The sequence below is a fragment of the Pseudophryne corroboree genome, chromosome 2 (assembly GCF_028390025.1).
Source record: "Pseudophryne corroboree isolate aPseCor3 chromosome 2, aPseCor3.hap2, whole genome shotgun sequence".
Taxonomy (NCBI): domain Eukaryota; kingdom Metazoa; phylum Chordata; class Amphibia; order Anura; family Myobatrachidae; genus Pseudophryne; species Pseudophryne corroboree.
Window position 1 is genome coordinate 381,573,430 of NC_086445.1, and position 19,038 is coordinate 381,592,467.

General features: G+C 44.5%; 1 protein-coding gene across 3 annotated transcripts in view; it reads right to left on the bottom strand.

Annotated features, from left to right (window-relative positions):
- The window catches only part of NALCN (sodium leak channel, non-selective), a 1,296,054-nt gene that overhangs the window by 1,207,357 nt on the left and 69,659 nt on the right, over window positions 1-19,038 (bottom strand). The window contains exon 2 of one of the 3 annotated variants that reach the window (XM_063953245.1): window positions 16,183-16,331. The exons of 1 other annotated variant lie outside the window; for it this stretch is intronic. In XM_063953245.1, coding sequence (XP_063809315.1) covers window positions 16,183-16,185 — 3 coding nt within the window. In that variant the 5' untranslated portion in view covers window positions 16,186-16,331. Of the gene's footprint in view, window positions 1-16,182; window positions 16,397-19,038 lie in introns of all 3 variants that reach the window. One more of the 3 variants, XM_063953244.1, reaches the window with a different exon arrangement.

Here is a 19,038-nt window from a genome sequence, read left to right on the forward strand (position 1 = left end):
AATGGAGACACATTGGTGGAGGAATGACAGGCATTATTATAAGCAAACTCTGCCAATGGAAGAAACTCAGACCAGTCATTTTGGAGTTTGTCCGAGTACAAACGCAAATATTGTTTTAAGGATTGGTTCACTCGCTCAGTCTGTCCATTTGATTGTGGATGATAACCGGAGGTTAATGATAATTTCATTTTTAACGAAGCACAAAAAGACTTCCAAAACTGTGCAATGAATTGTGGACCCCTGTCAGAAACAATATCAGTGGGTAACCCATGGAGTCTGAAAACATGACGGAGGAACAAGACTGCCAATCCCTGGGCAGATGGCAATCGGGGAAGACCAATAAAATGAGCCATCTTACTAAAACGGTCCACTACCACCCATATGACTGTGCATCCAGCTGACAGAGGGAGATCCACCACAAAATCCATGGAGATATGCGACCATGGTCTAAGAGGAACATTCAATGGCATAAGTTGACCAATAGGCAAAGAACGGGGAACTTTATGCTGTGCACAGACCTGACACGAAAAAACAAACTCTTTAATGTCTTTAGAAAGACCAGGCCACCACACTGAGCGGGATACCAATTCAAAAGTTTTAGCGACTCCCAGATGCCCTGCAACTTTGCTATCATGAAATTCCTCCAAAACAGTTGCTCTCAAAAACTCAGGAACAAAAAGACGACCAGCAGGAGTATTTCCCGGAGCTTGATGTTGAAGCAGCTTCAATTGAGAAAAAACATCCTGTGTGAGACCTGCCTGAATGACTGAAGGCGGAAGTATGAGAGTAACAGGACTGTTGTCTTGAGCGGGAAGAAAACTGCGTGAGAGGGCATCTGCCTTGGTATTCTTGGAACCAGGTCTGAAGGTGATAATGAATTTGAAACGAGTGAAAAATAAAGCCCAACGAGCCTGTCGGGCATTCAGTCGCTTAGCTGATTCAATGTATTGAAGATTTTTGTGATCTGTCAAAACAGAAATGGTATGGGTCGCTCCTTCAAGCCAATGTCTCCACTCCTCAAAAGCCCATTTAATAGCCAGCAACTCCCGATTACCAACATCGTAGTTGGATTCAGCAGATGAGAATTTCCTGGACATAAAGGCACAAGGATGTAACTCAAGGGAATCTGGATCCTTCTGAGAAAGGATAGCCCCTACACCAACCTCCGAGGCATCTACCTCAACGATGAAAGGCAATTCTGGGTTGGGATGTCTAAGGACAGGGGCTGAGACAAAGGCTTGTTTCAAGGCCTGAAAAGATACTTTAGCTTCACATGACCAATTGGTAGGATCTGCTCCCTTCTTAGTGAGTGCCACAATGGGAGCAACTATGTCAGAGAAAGAGTGAATAAACCTTCTGTAGTAGTTCGCAAACCCTAAAAAGCGCTGAATTGCTTTTAAGTTGGTGGGTTGCGCCCAACTCAGGATGGCTTGGAGCTTCTTAGGTTCCATTCGGAATCCCCGAGGGGAAATAATGTACCCTAAAAAGGATACCTCCGTGACGTGAAATTCACACTTCTCCGGTTTGGCATACAAGTGATTTTCACGTAATTTCTTAAGTACCTGACGCACCTGGGTAACATGTTGTTCTATAGAGTCAGAATAAATCAAAATGTCGTCTAAATAGACCACAACGAATCTTCCCAGAAACTCACGGAGCACATCATTAATGAGATCCTGAAAGACTGCCGGAGCGTTAGATAGGCCGAAAGGCATGACCAGATACTCATAGTGACCTGATTGAGTACTGAATGCCGTTTTCCACTCATCCCCCGATCTGATTCTAATGAGATTATATGCTCCTCTCAGGTCAATCTTGGAAAAAATAACAGCCGAACGTAGCTGATCAAAGAGGACAGAGATCAGAGGCAGAGGGTAAGTATTCTTTACTGAGATTTTATTCAGGGCTCGAAAGTCAATGCAGGGTCTGAGGGAACCATCCTTCTTCTCTACGAAGAAAAAACCTGCACTTAAAGGGGATTTAGATGGCCTGATAAACCCTTTCTCAAGACTTTCTTTCACATACTCATTCATGGCCACAGTTTCAGGACCAGACAATGCATATAACCTTCCTTTAGGCAACGTGGCACCAGGAATTAACTCAATGGTACAATCATAAGGCCTATGGGGAGGCAAAATATCCGCATTGCCCTTGGAAAACACATCCAAAAAATCTTGGTATTCTCCAGGAATATGTGCGGACCTGGCAGCAGCTACTCGGATAGGAAGTGTAATACATTCTTTATCACAGATGGTACTCCATTGTAGAATCTCCCCAGACTGCCAATCTATGATGGGATTATGAAAGGCCAGCCAAGGGTGACCCAGAACCACAGGAACTGCTGGACAATGGGTAAGAAAAAACTCAATCTTTTCAGAATGTAGAGCTCCCACCGAGAGCAAAACAGGAGGTGTACATAGAGAAATAACCCCATTGGATAAGGGACTCCCATCTAAACCATGCATGGTGATACACCTACTTAAGGTTAACTGAGGAATACCTAAGGCCTTGGCCCATGTTAAGTCCATAAAGTTTCCTGCAGCTCCACTGTCCACAAAAGCAGAGACCGAGGAACAGAGGCTGTCATAAGAAACTTTAGCAGGAACCAATAGTGAATTATTTGAGGAGATGAGCTGTAGACCAAAGTGAACCCCCTCACTATTCACTTGGTCAGGAAGTTTCCCGACTTGTTTGGGCAACTACGGGCAAAATGTCCCTTACCTCCGCAGTACAAACACAGACCAGAATTTTGCCTCCTGGTTCTTTCTTCCGGAGACAATTTGGAGAGACCAATCTGCATAGGCTCCTCCATGTCTATCGGAACGGAAGAAACACAGGGAAAAGAAACTACAGATGCCCCTTTCTCAGTCCTCCGCTCTCTGAGCCGACGATCTATTTTAATAGAGAGCTCCATGAGTTTATCAAGGTTCTCAGGAGCGGGATACTGAAGGAGGCTGTCTTTTATAGATTCAGATAAGCCGAGGCGAAACTGACTGCGCAGGGCAGGATCATTCCAGCCACAGTCGTTCGACCAACGGCGAAACTCCGTACAATAATTCTCTGCAGGATTCCTACCCTGTCTTAGAACACGCAACTGACTTTCTGCGGATGCCTCTCTATCAGGGTCGTCATACAATAGCCCTAAAGATTTCAAAAAAGCGTCTACAGACGATAAGGCCGGATCGTCTGTCTTTAAACCAAAAGCCCAGGTCTGAGGATCCCCCTGAAGCAGAGAAATTATAATTCCAACCCGCTGAGCCTCCGTACCTGAGGAAACTGGTCTTAAACGAAAATACAGTTTACAAGACTCTTTAAAATTAAAAAACTGTTTTCTATCCCCAGAAAAACGGTCAGGCAGATGCATTTTTGGTTCAGGGATGACCCTCGGGGAAGTCCGTAACAGATCTTCCTGTGAGCTCACCCGGAGGGACAGATCCTGAACCATCTGGGTAAGTTCCTGAATCTGACTAACCAAAAACTGGCCAGGATTTGGCCCAACACCGGTGGGATTCATGAGGCCGACAAAATTCTCCCTACTGGATAAGTGAAAAAATTAACTCCTGTTGAAATTTTTTCTTTTGTCTGGCCGGTGATAATGTTACGATTCCTGTACTCCAGACTGGAGAAGATCTTATGGCAGAGATCTGAGTACAGGAATGAAATACAGGTTGTGGGAGCTGGAGAGCCTAGTAACCCCTGGCGCCCTAACTCCGTTGTCTCGCCCGTGTTATCAGAAATCCCCTGCGAGACTATGGTTGCTTGAGCCCATGGCAGCCGCGTTCGAAGGGCGGATTATGTCTGCCCAACCCCGATGCCCCCGCAGGTCTTAATGGGAGACAAGGGGAAGTCCGAGACAGGGAGATAACAAGGGGCCCTCTGACTAAGCAACCAAGCCAGGGGTTACAAGCTAACTTAACTAAATCAAAAGGTATGTGCGGACTAGCCGCCAGGGAAAAGGACAACCAAGGATCCACAGATCCGACACTCCTATCCGGCACCGCTGGACAACAGAGTGGATCTTGTGGAAGCGGAATCCTCCGCAAAGCTCCAGAACTCAAAATAAACACAATAATAAATAGTAGCGGACAAGCCGCAACACACGGCTGCGCCGCGACTCACGAACACCACCAGATGTTAAAGGTGCTCGGTCAGACTCCAGGAACAGATGGTAACTTCCGAGTACTGGATCACTGAGAACAGGAACAAACGAACAGACCGGGACTGGGAACTCTCTCTGCAGCAGAATCAGGCAAACAGGAAGCTATCACCGGCGTCTGTGAGGAGTCCTGGGAGTGCTTTTAACAGAGAGTCTTCCAATCAGCTGTTTGGAGGCTGATTGGATTAAATGCCATGCAGCTGACAAGCTGCATGGCCAGGAAAACAGATGAGTGATAATTACAACATGCCGTGCAGCTGCATGCTACACAGCCAGGAAACCAGTGATGATATAAAGTTAGACCCAGCAACGGGGAACACGATCCGACAGTGGCGTCCCCGTTGCTAGGCGCCGGCCGCACTGACGAGCGGACCCTCGGCGCCTAACAGAATTTCTCCCCATTAACCTCAAATTCTTTTTGTTTACTGGGGCCCTTTACCAGCCTGCACATGGGGCATAGTCCACATCTATGAAAACCATGGCTCCTAGTACTGGAGCGCTTGGTATCATTCATAGCACTGTGTACCAATTCATCCTTAATATTTTTAGCTCTTCTATATGTAAATAGAGGCTTATCAGGGATCTCCTTTCCCAATATAGGATCCTCTTTTAAAACTCTCCAATGTTTTTTAAAAATGGACTCAATTTCCCTATGTTGGATATTAAAATCACTAATAAAATTCCAGGTATGAGGATGACTAGCTGTGTCTTGAGTTTTTTTATTATTATCCAAAAGGGACTTCCTATCTACAGATTCCAAACGCAGTTTTGAAGATAACAACTCTTCCTGCTTATAGCCCTTCTCGAGGAATCTCCCACTCATTTCACCAATCTGCTGGTTACATATACTTTCTTCGGTACAATTACGTTTTACTCTTAAAAACTGGCCGTAGGGAATCCCATCGAGCCAGCTTTTATGGTGTAGGCTACTTTTCTCTATGTAGCTGTTGGAATCAGTTTCCTTTCTATACAGTTTTGTAAAAAGAGTGTTATCCTTCACATAAATACACAAATCAAGAAAGGTAATGTCAGTTTTACTTATGGTGAAGGTAAGGTTAATGTTGTAATCGTTTATATTAAGGTTCTGACAGAAGACCTCCAACTCCTCATCTGTCCCACTCCAAATTAATAGGACATCATCAATGAAGCGTCGCCAGGACACCAGACTCGCCCCCAGCTGACCACCATGCCATACCATAGTGGTCTCCCAATATGCCATAAATAAATTGGCGTAGCTGGGGGCGAATCTGGTGCCCATGGCGGTCCCAATTAGCTGTACATAATAGGATCCTACAAAATAAAAATAGTTGTTTGTCAAAATAAATTTGATACTTTTTAATACAAACAATTTGGTAACCTCTGTAAGTGTTGACCTATTTAAAAAGTATGCCACTGCTTCCAAACCTCTATCCATCTCTATTATTGTATATAGAGTGGATACATCTGCACTTATCAAGGTGAAATTCTCACTCCATTGTATGTCCTCTATGACTCTCAGCACATCACTAGTATCCTTAAGGTATGAGTTTGTCAATTTCACCAGAGGCTGTAAATATGAATCGACCACTGCCGACAGGTTAGAGGAGATGCTATTGGTACCAGCGACAATAGGTCGTCCAGGGGGGTTAAGGGGATCCTTATGTATCTTAGGTAAGGTATAAAAAGTTGGCACAGTGGGGAATTTGATGTTAATGAAATCACTTACTGATTTAGTCAGAACACCACTTAGGACGGCCTCCTCTGTTAAGCTGTTTAATTCTTTAATAAATAGAAACACTGACACAGATTGGAGGCAGGTTGACCGGAGGAATTACGGGAATAGATATAATAGAGGAGATAATTATTACAAGCCGCAAAGGAGGTTTGAGAGGTTCCCGCAATACGATAACTCAAGGTCCAATGAAAACCTCAGATCAAAAGATAATCATTATAGATCTGAGGACAATTACCATACAAGGTATAATCCCTTACAAAAAAAAACTATAGGATACCGATAGAGAGGAATCGCTTCGAGATCAATGATAGAAGGGATCAGAGACCCCATTTTTTAGACCAGGATCAAAGGAGGGGGAGAAGGTGGTAAAAGAAAAATGTAGGAAGAACAAAAGAGGGAAGAGAGGATCGGGTAAAAATAAAAATAAAAATAAGAAAAATAAGAAAGCAAAGGAACCTTCCATTTCCATCAGCAATAATCCCACACACTGGTGAAATTGACAAACTCATACCTTAAGGATACTAGTGATGTGCTGAGAGTCATAGAGGACATACAATGGAGTGAGAATTTCACCTTGATAAGTGCAGATGTATCCACTCTGTATACAATAATAGAGATGGATAGAGGTTTGGAAGCAGTGGCATACTTTTTCAATAGGTCAACACTTACAGAGGTTACCAAATTGTTTGTGTTAAAAAGTATCAAATTTATTTTGACAAACAACTATTTTTATTTTGGAGGATCCTATTATGTACAGCTAATTGGGACCGCCATGGGCACCAGATTCGCCCCCAGCTACGCCAATTTATTTATGGCATATTGGGAGACCACTATGGTATGGCATGGTGGTCAGCTGGGGGCGAGTCTGGTGTCCTGGCGACGCTTCATTGATGATGTCCTATTCATTTGGAGTGGGACAGATGAGGAGTTGGAGGTCTTCTGTCAGAACCTTAATATAAACGATTACAACATTAACCTTACCTTCACCATAAGTAAAACTGACATTACCTTTCTTGATTTGTGTATTTATGTGAAGGATAACACTCTTTTTACAAAACTGTATAGAAAGGAAACTGATTCCAACAGCTACATAGAGAAACGTAGCCTACACCATAAAAGCTGGCTCGATGGGATTCCCTACGGCCAGTTTTTAAGAGTAAAACGTAATTGTACCGAAGAAAGTATATGTAACCAGCAGATTGGTTAAATGAGTGGGAGATTCCTTGAGAAGGGCTATAAGCAGGAAGAGTTGTTATCTTCAAAACTGCGTTTGGAATCTGTAGATAGGAAGTCCCTTTTGGATAATAATAAAAAAAACTCAAGACACAGCTAGTCATCCTCATACCTGGAATTTTATTAGTGATTTTAATATCCAACATAGGGAAATTGAGTCCATTTTTAAAAAACATTGGAGAGTTTTAAAAGAGGATCCTATATTGGGAAAGGAGATCCCTGATAAGCCTCTATTTACATATAGAAGAGCTAAAAATATTAAGGATGAATTGGTACACATTGGTACACAGTGCTATGAATGATACCAAGCGCTCCAGTACTAGGAGCCATGGTTTTCATAGATGTGGACTATGCCCCATGTGCAGGCTGGTAAAGGGCCCCAGTAAACAAAAAGAATTTGAGGTTAATGGGGAGAAATTCCACATCCATAATTTTATTACTTGCAACACGAAGAATGTTGTCTATGTTTTATCTTGTACCTGTAACCTTTTTTATATCGGCAAGACAAGTAGGAATTTAAAAACACGCCTAGCCGAACACACATATAATATAAAAAAGGGGTTAGAAACACATTCAGTCTCCATGCATTTTAAAAAGGTACATCAATGTAATCCAAAATATTGAAATTCTTTTATGGGGATCCAAGCCATTACTCCAAATTGGAGGCATCGGAATTCAGAGATTAATTTAGCCAAGGCGGAGATGAAATGGATTTTTAAACTTAATTCATTAATCCCTAATGGCTTGAACTCTGAGTTTGAACTCAAATGGTTTTTATGAATATTGTTTTAACCTTCATTGTTTTAATACACTGATATGTTTGTTTACTTTTTGGGTATATACTACTGTGGATATTACTTCGGTTATGGACATTATAAGGACCGTATGAACATTAAGTCTGTAGGAATACCACAAAATGGACATCTGGAACGCACCCTGGGACGTAAAGGTCTAACTTCCGGTTTTTCCGGAGCTGGAACGCATCGTGGAACGCAAGTGACGCACTTCCGGTTCCGGTAAATCACCGTGAACGTCATTTCCGTAAGAGGATCAGCGATAACGGACGGAATGTGATTAGGAGGAGCATCTGTAGCTAATCCTACTTGATTAGATAGGGTATTTAGGAGGAACCTAGTCAGTCAGCCACCATGCCTCTGATGAAGGACTAAGGTCCGAAAAGCTTCAGGCGTGGTGACTGACGGTTTTTGGGGACTACTGCTGGACCATCACAGCTTCCTGTTACCAGTGGATTCGAGATTCCGGAACTCTGATCTGCTTCCTTGCTAACGAACTGGGAGGGTAACGGTGTTGATACCTGGTCTTATGTCCTAACCCACAAAAGTGGTTACATGCCTATTTCCTTTCTCTGTTTGTGAGTTTTTTTGTATTAAAATCACCTTTTATCCATATTATCTGGCTGTACTTGCACCATGTCCATTTGTCTTTGGATTATTTAAAGGTGAATCCCTTCCTCTATAAGAGGTGAATACATCCACCAGTGGATTACTACGCATAGCGTATTTCGTGACCGAACAAATGGAATATTGTTGTTGATGTAAGCTGACTCTGTGTGTGATCATTGTTATCAGCGCTATTGTTATACCAAAGTGTACTGAGGATCATTCCCAGAAAAGACAACTTCCTGGTCGGCTCCAAATGTGATTTCGGAAGATTCAGGATCCAACCGTGTTCCCTGAACAGATGAGTTGTGAGAACAATGGACTGCAAGAGCTTCTCCTCGGACGATGCCTTTATTAGCAGATCGTCCAGATACGGGATTATATTCACCCCCTGTCTGCGGAGAAGAACCATCATCTCCGCCATCACCTTGGTGAACACCTTCGGTGCCGTGGAGAGGCCGAATGGAAGTCCTGGAACTGAAAAGGACTGTCTAACAGTGCGTATCGGAAAAAAGCCTGATGCAGCGGCCAAATCAGAATGTGGAGGTACGCATCCTTGATATCTAGGGATACCAGGAATTCGCCCTCCTCCAGACCTGATATCACCGCCGTCAGAGACTCCATTTTGAACTTGAACTCCCTCAGAAAGGGGTTTAGCGATTTCAAGTTCAGAATGGGCCTGACCGAACCATCTGGTTTCGGTACCACAAAAAGGTTTGAATAGTAACCTTTGTTTTGCAGATGAGGTGGAACTGGTACAATGACCTGTGACTCCACCAACTTTGATTGGCTTCCTGTAGGACAGCCCTGTCTGCCAGCAAAACTGGCAAGCCTGATTTGAAGAATCGGTGAGGTGGGAGATCATGAAACTCCAGTCTGTTCTTGATTTGAAAAAAGTGGAGTTGTTCTGCACTAGTAAATGATAACAGACAGAACCTTATTATCCGGAATAATGTCTGAAACCGACTATAGAAAATATAACACAATGTGTAGATATGCCGTCGGTGGTGCTCCCTGAGTTTTTTCTTCTTCTTCTTCTTCTTCTTCTTCTTCTCCTTTTTATTAACTCCAGTCTGTACCCCTGGGACACAATATACTGTACCCAGGGGTCCAGACCGGACGACACCCCGACGTGGCTGAATTGTCTGAGCCTCGCACCCACCGGCCCTACCTACAGGCAGCGCGGTCCACCGTCATGCTGAGGACTTTGACGTACCTGAAGCAGGCTTCTGTTCCTGGGAACCCGCAGCAGCAGGTTTCTTGGATTTTGCCCGACCTCCCCTAAAGAAGGTGTTAGACGGCTTGGCCTTTCTTGATTTGGCAGCCCGAAAGGACTGTGAGGCAGCTGAAGAAAAAGGTTTCTTCATAGCAGGCGCAGCTGAGGGAAGAAAAGGTGACTTACTCGCGGTTGCCATGGAAATCCTCGCATCCAACGCTTCCCCAAAGAGAGCCTGACCTGTGTAGAGTAGGTTCTCCACACCTCTCCTGGATTCCGCGACGGCAGACCACTGGCACAGCCAAAGTCCTCTGCGAGCCAAGACAAACATGGAAGATATCCCTGCAGCCACCGAACCCAGGTCTTTCATGGATTCCACCATAAATCCTGCAGAATCCTGTATGTTAAGTAAAAACAGTTCAACGTCACTTTTATCCATTGTATCGGAATCTTCAAGTAACATGCCTGACCACTTTACTATAGCTTTAGAAATCCATGCACAGGCAATAGTAGGACGTAATATCGCCCCTGAAGCCGATTATATGGATTTGAGCGTAGTGTCAATTTGCAATCAGCCTGTTCTTTTAACGTGGTAGATCCTGAAACAGTCTGGAGACAGACGCGTCAACAATGAGTGGGTTTTCCAATTTTTTCCTATCCTCCTCAGGAAAGGGAAAAGTAACCAGAACCTTTCTAGGGACCTGAAATTTTTTCTCCAGGTATTCTGAAATATACTGTAGCGTTTAATTCCTTAGACGCAGGGAAGGTTAGTGAGGCTTTCTTATTGTCAGTGAAATAAGCCTCCTCAACCTGCTCAGGTGTTGTATCTGCAAAATTCAACACATCTCTAATGGCCTCAATCATCAACTGCACCCCTTTTGCAAGAGATGCCGCCCCACGCAGCACATCCCCATCACCGTCTGCCGTGTCAGAATCGGTATCCGTGTCATCCTGCATAATCTGGGCAAGAGCACGTTTTTGAGAGCGTACGTTAGGGGGCTCTGAGGGAAAAGAACCGGACCAAACTGCCATAGAGTTCTGTAAAACCTGAGTTGCAGTTTCATTTTGTGCAACCCTAGTAGAAATCTGAGAAACCAAACTTTTAAAAGAGGCTAATCACTCAGGCTCCCTTGCAGGGACCTGCGCTAAAACAGTGCAATCCTGATTACATGGAATGAGCTCATCCTGAGAGGAATTATCCTCTGCAGAGTCCCTGGACATAGTTTTATGGAGACAACAAACACTACACACACACACACACACACACACACTCACACACACACACACACACACACACACGGAAGGGGCAGACAGAGTTTCCCCCCCAAGAATGCCAAGAGAGACACACAGCGCTTCAAGATATAGGGAGACCCAGCACTTACTGTGCACCTTAATAGGTTACACAGTACAGATATACAGCCTCCCACCCCTTCTACAACCCCCTGGTACCGTACAAGATAGCTGGAGTTGATCTGGAGTTTATCTGGCCTGAGGATATGTGCTGGCAGTGATCCTGGGACCCTGACAGGATTGTTGGATAGTGTAGGGTGTAGGCGCTGGCTCAGGGCGTCCCTCACGGCGCCACACCATGTACTGCTGAGCCCCGGAGTGTTGTTAGTACTGCGCTCCTTACCCTGTTTCTGCCATCTTCACATCGGCTCCCCGCTTGCCAGGGAGGCCGGTGACTAACTCGCCACTGATCTTCTGGCTCTGTAAGGGGGTGGCGGCATGCTGCTGGGGTGAGCGATCCCCTGTGGCGGCGAACGTTCAATCCCCCCAGGAGCTCAGTGTCCTGTCAGCGGAGATAGTGGCTCAGACCACGCAGGGTGGACACTACTCTCCCCCTTAGTCCCACGAAGCAGAGAGGCTGTTGCCAGCAGCCTCCCTGTGCCTAAACTAAAAAATAATAAAACTAAAAGAACTCCTATGGAGCTACCCTAGCTGTGACCGGCTCCTCTGGGCACATTTTCTAAACTGAGTCTGGTAGGAGGGGCATAGAGGAAGGAGCCAGCCCACACTCTCAAACTCTTAAAGTGCCAGTGGCTCCTAGTGGACCCATCTATACCCCATGGTACTAATGTGGACCCCAGCATCCTCTGTGACGTAAGAGAAAACAATTTAATTTATATTTTTCATATCTATATATAAAAGGCAAATACCACTGACTCATCACAAAATCTCCTGAACTATGGGCCTAATTCTGAGTTGATCGCAGCAGCAAATTTGTTAGCAGTTGGGCAAAACCATGTGCGTTGCAGGAGGGGCAAATATAACATGTGCAGAGAGAGTTAGATTTGGGTGGATGTATTCAAACTGAAATCTAAATTGCAGTGTAAAAATAAAGCAGCCAGTATTTACCCTGCACAGAAACAATATAACCCACCCAAATCTAACTCTCTCTGCAAATGTTATATCTGCCCCCCCTGCAGTGCACATGGTTTTGACCAATTGCTAACAAACTGGCTGCTGCGATCAACGCAGAATTACCCCCTATAAGGACTATGAACTTGACATTTGGACAGTAGCTTGCTTTTGTGACATAGGCACCCACTAAGAAGGGATTTTTCAAAATTCCACCCACAAAGGGGTTAAAAGGGGTGAGATGATTATTGGGAATCCCCCCCTCACAGAGGAGAGTTAAGACAGCCCACCCAGCCGGGGCTATAAAGAATACATGTGCTGGCGATACCAAGACGCAGAGGTAGGAGGACACAATGCTCTGTTCCTGAACTTCTTTGCCAAATACAGTTGCACAGCAGTCCATTATTCAAAGAGGGAAGCCACATCAACTGCCACTCCTAAAAACATCACTGGGTGTGGATCCCCTATTTGAATAATGGACTGCTCTGCAACTGCCACTGGCAAGGAAGTCCAGCCTTATGGTTCAGGAGATTTTGTGATGAGTGAGTGGTATTTGCCTTTTTTATTATGTATATAGATTTCAGATTTAAGTACCAACCTATTTCCAGTCAGGGAAGGATAGTGTCTCATTTATAAGGGGTTAACCTGTCACTTGAACTAAACATTGCCAAACCTCTCAGAGAGGAATAGGACGAAAGGAGAGATAGATATATTGGGCGATATTCAATTATTTTCAACCCCTTCCACATCCATTCTGTTTTTGCTGATAGGCGTGGTATACTGGACCTGGGACTCAAGGTCGACAGCAATTAGATCGACACACCTTAGGTCGACACCTGAAATAGGTCGACATGGACAAAAGGTCGACCTAAACAAGGTCGACATGGAAAAAGGTCAACATGAGTTTGTTATGGTTTTTTGTGTCATTTTTTCCGTAATGTGACCGGGAACCCCAATTAGTGCACCGTGTCCCCTCGCATGGCGAGCGAAAGGTACCTCGCTGCGCTCGGCACAGGTTGCCGTTCCCAGTTGTAGTCTATGTGGATCGTAAAGTATGAAAAAGTTCAAAGAATGAAAGAAAAAAAAGTGAAAACTCATGTCGACCTTTTTCCATGCCGACCCTGTGCATGTCGACATTTTGTCCATGTCGACCTATTTCAGGCATCGACCTAAGGTGCGTCAACCAACTGGTGTCGACCTTATTGGTGTCTACCTTTTTTCCGGATACCGGTATAATCATTTCAGCTTGCTAGCCCCAGGATAGTGAGGGCGCCCAACCCTTTGCACAGTTAAACCTGATTACTATGGGTGCGATATGCAAGATAACGGGGATCACTTTAGAAAGGAGAACGGGCGTGATATATACACTGCTCAAAAAAATCAAGGGAACACTAAAATAACACATCCTAGATCTGAATGAATGAAATATTCTTATTAAACACTTTGTTCTTTGCATAGTTGAATGTGCTGACAACAAAATCACACAAAAATTATCAATGGAAATCAAATTTATTAACCCATGGAGGTCTGGATTTGGAGTCACCCTCAAAATTAAAGTGGAAAAGCACACTACAGGCTGATCCAACTTTGATGTAATGTCCTTAAAACAAGTCAAAATCAGGCTCAGTAGTGTGTGTGGCCTCCACGTGCCTGTATGACTTCCCTACAACCCACACAAGTGGCTCAGGTAGTGCAGCTCATCCAGGATGGCACATCAATGCGAGCTGTGGCAAGAAGGTTTGCTGTGTCTGTCAGCGTAGTGTCCAGAGCATGGAGGCACTACCAGGAGACAGGCCAGTACATCAGGAGACGTGGAGGAGGCCACTTTATCTCTGTCCACTTTATCTCTCTCCAAGGCTTAGTAAATAGACGCCATAGGCCCAAATGTAATAAGCCTTAAAAAGTGATAGAGTGGAGACGGATAAAGAGTGATAAATGACCAGCCAATCAGCTTCCTAACTGCCATGTAACAGGCTATGTTTGAAAAATGACAGTTAGGAGCTGATTGGCTGGTCATTTATCACTCTTTGGGGGAATTCAATTGTTTGAAAAGTCAGTTGGGCGTCTGTTTTTTCCTATCTAATAGACAGGAAAAAACAGACACCCAACCAACTTTTCAAACAGTTGAATTCCCCCCTTTATCTATCCCCACTTTATCACTTTTTAAGGCTTAATACATTTGGGCCATAGGGGGTCATTCCGAGTTGTTCGCTCACTAGCAGTTTTTAGCAGCCGTGCAAACGCTAAGCCGCCGCCCTCTGGGAGTGTATCTTAGCTTAGCAGAAGTGCGAGCAAAAGGATCTCAGAGCAACTAAAAAAAAAAATTGTGCAGTTTCTGAATAGCTCCAGACCTACTCCTATCTTGCGATCACTTCAGACTGTTCAGTTCCGGATTTGACGTCACAAACACGCCCTGCGTTTTCCGAGCCACGCCTGCGTTTTTCCTGGCACGCCTGCGTTTTTTCGAACACTCCCTAAAAACGGTCAGTTGACACCCAGAAACACCCCTTTCCTATCAATCACTCTGCGGCTGCCATTGCGACTGAAAAGCTTCGCTAGGCCTTGTGTAAAAATACTTAGCCCGTTGTGAAAGTACATTGCGCATGCGCAGAAGTGCCGCATTTTCAGTTAATCGCCGCGCAGCGAACATTTTTATCTAGCGATCAACTCGGAAGGACCCCCATAGTTTGATTTAAACATTTTTTAAATAAGAGTTTCTGAAAAAAACAATGTAAACATTTTTGTCATGCAGTTAGAGTTGTATAATTAGTATTCAAAATTAAGCACCAATACAAAAAGTAATAACTGTAATTACCAATTTTTGTACAGATATGTTCTCATACACTGAGCCTCTTTACACCATTCAGCAAAATACGCCCAATGCACCTGAGATGCTGTAGGGTAGGAGCGAATCATATTTTTCTTTGAGTCTTAGGGGGAGATGGATTGTACTAAAGAGTGCAGAAATTAGCCAGTGGAGAAGTTGTCCATGGCAACCAATCAGCTGCTCTTTATAATTTTATAGTATGCAAATTATATATGTTACTTCAATGCTGATTAGTTGCCATGGGCAACTTGTCCACTGGCTCACTTCTCCACTTTTTTCACTGCTTAGTACATCTTCTCTTTAGTCAAATCGCAGATGCATCAAAAGCCATTCAAAGTGTGCCAGATATGCTAGGCTGTGACTTTAATCGCACAGCAATTGGTACAACATGCGGACAAATTCGCAGATGAAGCACAACGCATCATGAAGCGAGGAAAAGCCGCGGCAGCTTGCATTATACAGATTCTGTCTCAGCCTCACACATATGAACAAATGTCTCAAGCCCCAGTGATCAGTGTACGCAGACTTTTGCCCGGGCGCCGCCTTCCGGAGGGCGCAGGGCGCCGTCCGGAGGGCGCCGCACCAGGGCAAGATCCGCTGCTGCTATGTGCCCCCCGCTGCCCCCCTGCTGCCGCTGGCCGCTGCCCCCCCGCTGCCGCTGGGAAGGGAAACTAGACGCGTACGTGTCTAGTTTCCCTTTGTGGAGAGGTCCTTTACTAGTTTCCCTTCGTGGAGAGGACCATTGCTGTGCGGTGCACGATGACGTCATCGCGCACCGCACATCATTTCAGTCTGTACAGGGGGCCGTAAGTGACCACGCCCCCTGTACGAAGCCAAGCCCCCTAATGCCGCCCGGGGCGCCAGAAGCCCCGGAACTGGCCCTGAGTGTACGCTAACAATGTAGCTGTCATTTCCAGTTGCTTTCATTATGTGAATAAGATGCGTATTTTGACCGAGAAAGACAGTCAGCGCAGCTGAGTCACCCAGGACCTGTTAGCGCTAGGGGCTATTTGGCGTGACTTGAGCCACAGTATAAAAGGGCACATCCAAAAATTTGATTTTAATCTCTCATCACTAAACTACAAATCTTTTCAGCAACTTAATCCACTTAATTTGATGGAAAAAATACACAGAAACCAATGAATTTTCTAAATATAGTACAGTATGCATATCACAAAAGGAGCAATTGTGTTGTACCAAATACTTTGCAAGGATTCAGGAAACACAAATGTAAAACTTCAAGGCACTACACATAAACAATACAGCAGCACATACCATGCCTCTTTGAGTCTCTGTTGCTCTTCTCTATCTTTTCCTCTTAGTGTATGCAAATCCGTCTGCCTCTCTCTGGCTTCTTCCTGGGGTGCCTTGAAGTTGTTGTAAGATTACAGAAGGGGCAGCCTGCCCAGATCCATGCTCTGCAGCTGACATGAAGGTAGGGAGTGGGCAATGTTCACAGGGTGCTGATGACTTCCCAATTAAACGTAGCCTACCACCACAGGTAACACAATGACCAGGTATGAAACAACAGACATCAGCAACAAACACAAACCACCTGTCCCTCCCAACATGTATATATGGTGAAATGGCAAGCACCCAGGACTCTGACAAGCGTTACAGCTGACATTACAATGATATCAAATTATGGAACTTCCATGTTGCCAACGCTCACAGTACTCTATATTATGGCTGTTATGATCAATTAGCTACTCTAGCTAATCTAAGGTTGTCAGGTTATATTTCATGATCACAGTTTGATTTGCTTTGTTTTGTTACCACCTAATAACACTGTCTGAATAAACTATTTAATAGGCATATATTTTAGGAGAAATCACCATTAGTGTCTGATTCACATTACTATATGTATATATCGAACACAAGTCTATGTTGCCTTTTATATTTTTACCTGACAAACTATATTTTCCAATTTTCTCATTTGTCATTTATGTTGTCACTACAGGCCAAGTACTGTTTACAACCCCAGCTGTTTATCAAGCTGTTACGCTGTATAAAACTGTATTCTTTGGTTTAGCATGTTGTTATTGGTAAAAATATGTAATTAACACAGAAAGCCCTCTAACCAATTTTCCTAGAGTAGCAATTACAATGTCACTTGGCAAAAGCACAAATCAAATTTCCATGGCTTAGATAATATGTGTGATTAGCGAAGGTTTGGAAAAGTCTAGTTCTACTTATCTGGCAACTTTTAGCTATTAGCTATGGTAAACCTTTGTGGTTGTGGCAAAGACATAACCAATATAAATTATGATTCAAATATTTCATTACAAGTACTAACAATAAATAATCATTAAATTTATTTTTGGGTCAGTAGAAGTAAAACCACTTCCAAAGTATAACACCACATACAGCTATTATATAATAATTATATCATATTAATATCATATTACACAGTACTGTATACAAAATATGTATTCTGCCCAATTGGAGCTTAGAGTGTAAACTAGCTAAAACTCCCACTCACGTACAAGGCATATATTATATACTATGAAACAAAATCGGTTCGAGTAATAACTATGGGTGTGCAAGCGATGCCGTTGGACAGGTGCTGGGCCCTGGGGGTGTTACTGTCCCTGCCCCAAGGCACCTGCATGGTGACTGGAATGGCACCCTGCAGAGCCTTAGGACGCTCAGGGCAGTACTTCCCAGAGCCATTGTCCCCGCCCCTTATGCATGACATCATAAGATAAGGGTGACGGGGAGGCATAGTGCACACTGCGGCCATGTTATGGCACTGCTCCAAGCATTTATACCAGTCCACCTTTTGCTCCAGTCTCGTTTCACTTTAGTTGCATGATATCTAATGGGTGATTGTAACAATTGAATCCAGTTTAGTTATGTAGTCCTGGTGACCAGGGTTAAAGTAGGCCAGAACAGCCCTTATTATCTTACTCAGCTCCTGGTCACCTTACTCTGCCTTTTGGCACCTTCCGCAGCCCTTGGGCACATTCCTCTGACCCTCATCACCTTCCTCAGCCTTCATTACCTTCCTCAGCCCCCTTGTCACCTTCCTCAGCCCTTCAGCACATTCCTCTGACCCTCATCACATTCCTCAGCCCTCATTACCTTCCTCAGTCCCCTCCTCACCTTCCTCAGTCCCTCAGCACATTCCTCTGTCCTTGTCACCTTCCCCAGCCCTCATCACTTTTCTCAGCCTCCTTGTCACTGTCCCCAGCCCTCAGTACCTTCCTGAGTCCCCTCAATAACTATCTCTGCCCCTCGTCACTTTCCTCAGCCCCTTGTCACCTTCCTCTGCCCTTCGCCACCTTCCTCACCTTCTTCTGCTATTCAGCACCGTCCTCAGCCCTTCAGCACATTCCACTGCCCCTCATCACCTTCCTCAGCCCCTCAGCACATTCCTCTGCCCCTCATCACAGTCTTCAGCCGTCATTACCTTCCTCAGTTCCCTCAATAACTACCTCAGCCCCTTGTCACCTTCCTCTGCCTTTCATCGCCTTCCTCAACTTTTTCTGCCCCTCAGCACCATCCTTAGCCTTTCAGCACATTCCTCTGCATCTTGCTGAGCTCCACATTGTGCAGGTCTGGGTTCTGCTGGGCAGTGGTACACCAGGTTCTGTTGGGCTATGGTGCCTTATGGGAAATCTGTCCTGGGGAAAAGCTGCCGGGTGGGGAGGGGGATGCCGCTGTCTACCCTTTTACTGCTGAACGCAGTTATCAGAACACAGTAGAAGAGCCGCTCTGCAGCTGCCAGGTGGAGAGGGGGTTCCTGCGGTCACAGTGATTGGGACGCAGCTGCTAAAAAAGAAGTGCAGTGCTTGAAGGCACTTCAAGCACTCTATAGCAGTAAATGAGCTCTGGAACAATATATACTGCTTAGAAGATGGAGATATAATTTATGTATTGTGAGTTAAGTTGGGGAATAAAAATACAAGTGCTGAGCTGTAAGACCTAGTAGTAGATGAAGCTAATCCTCATATTTGTAGGAGAAAAAAAAACACTAAATCTAAAAAAAGACAGAGCATTTTTAGAATTCCCTTGGGTAACCAAATAGTAAATTCTTTGATCTTTGCAAAGTATCTAAACCTAGTGCGTGGTCTGAGGGAAGCAATAATTAGTGGTTTGCAGATGATGTTAATTGTAGGTGAGTTAGTA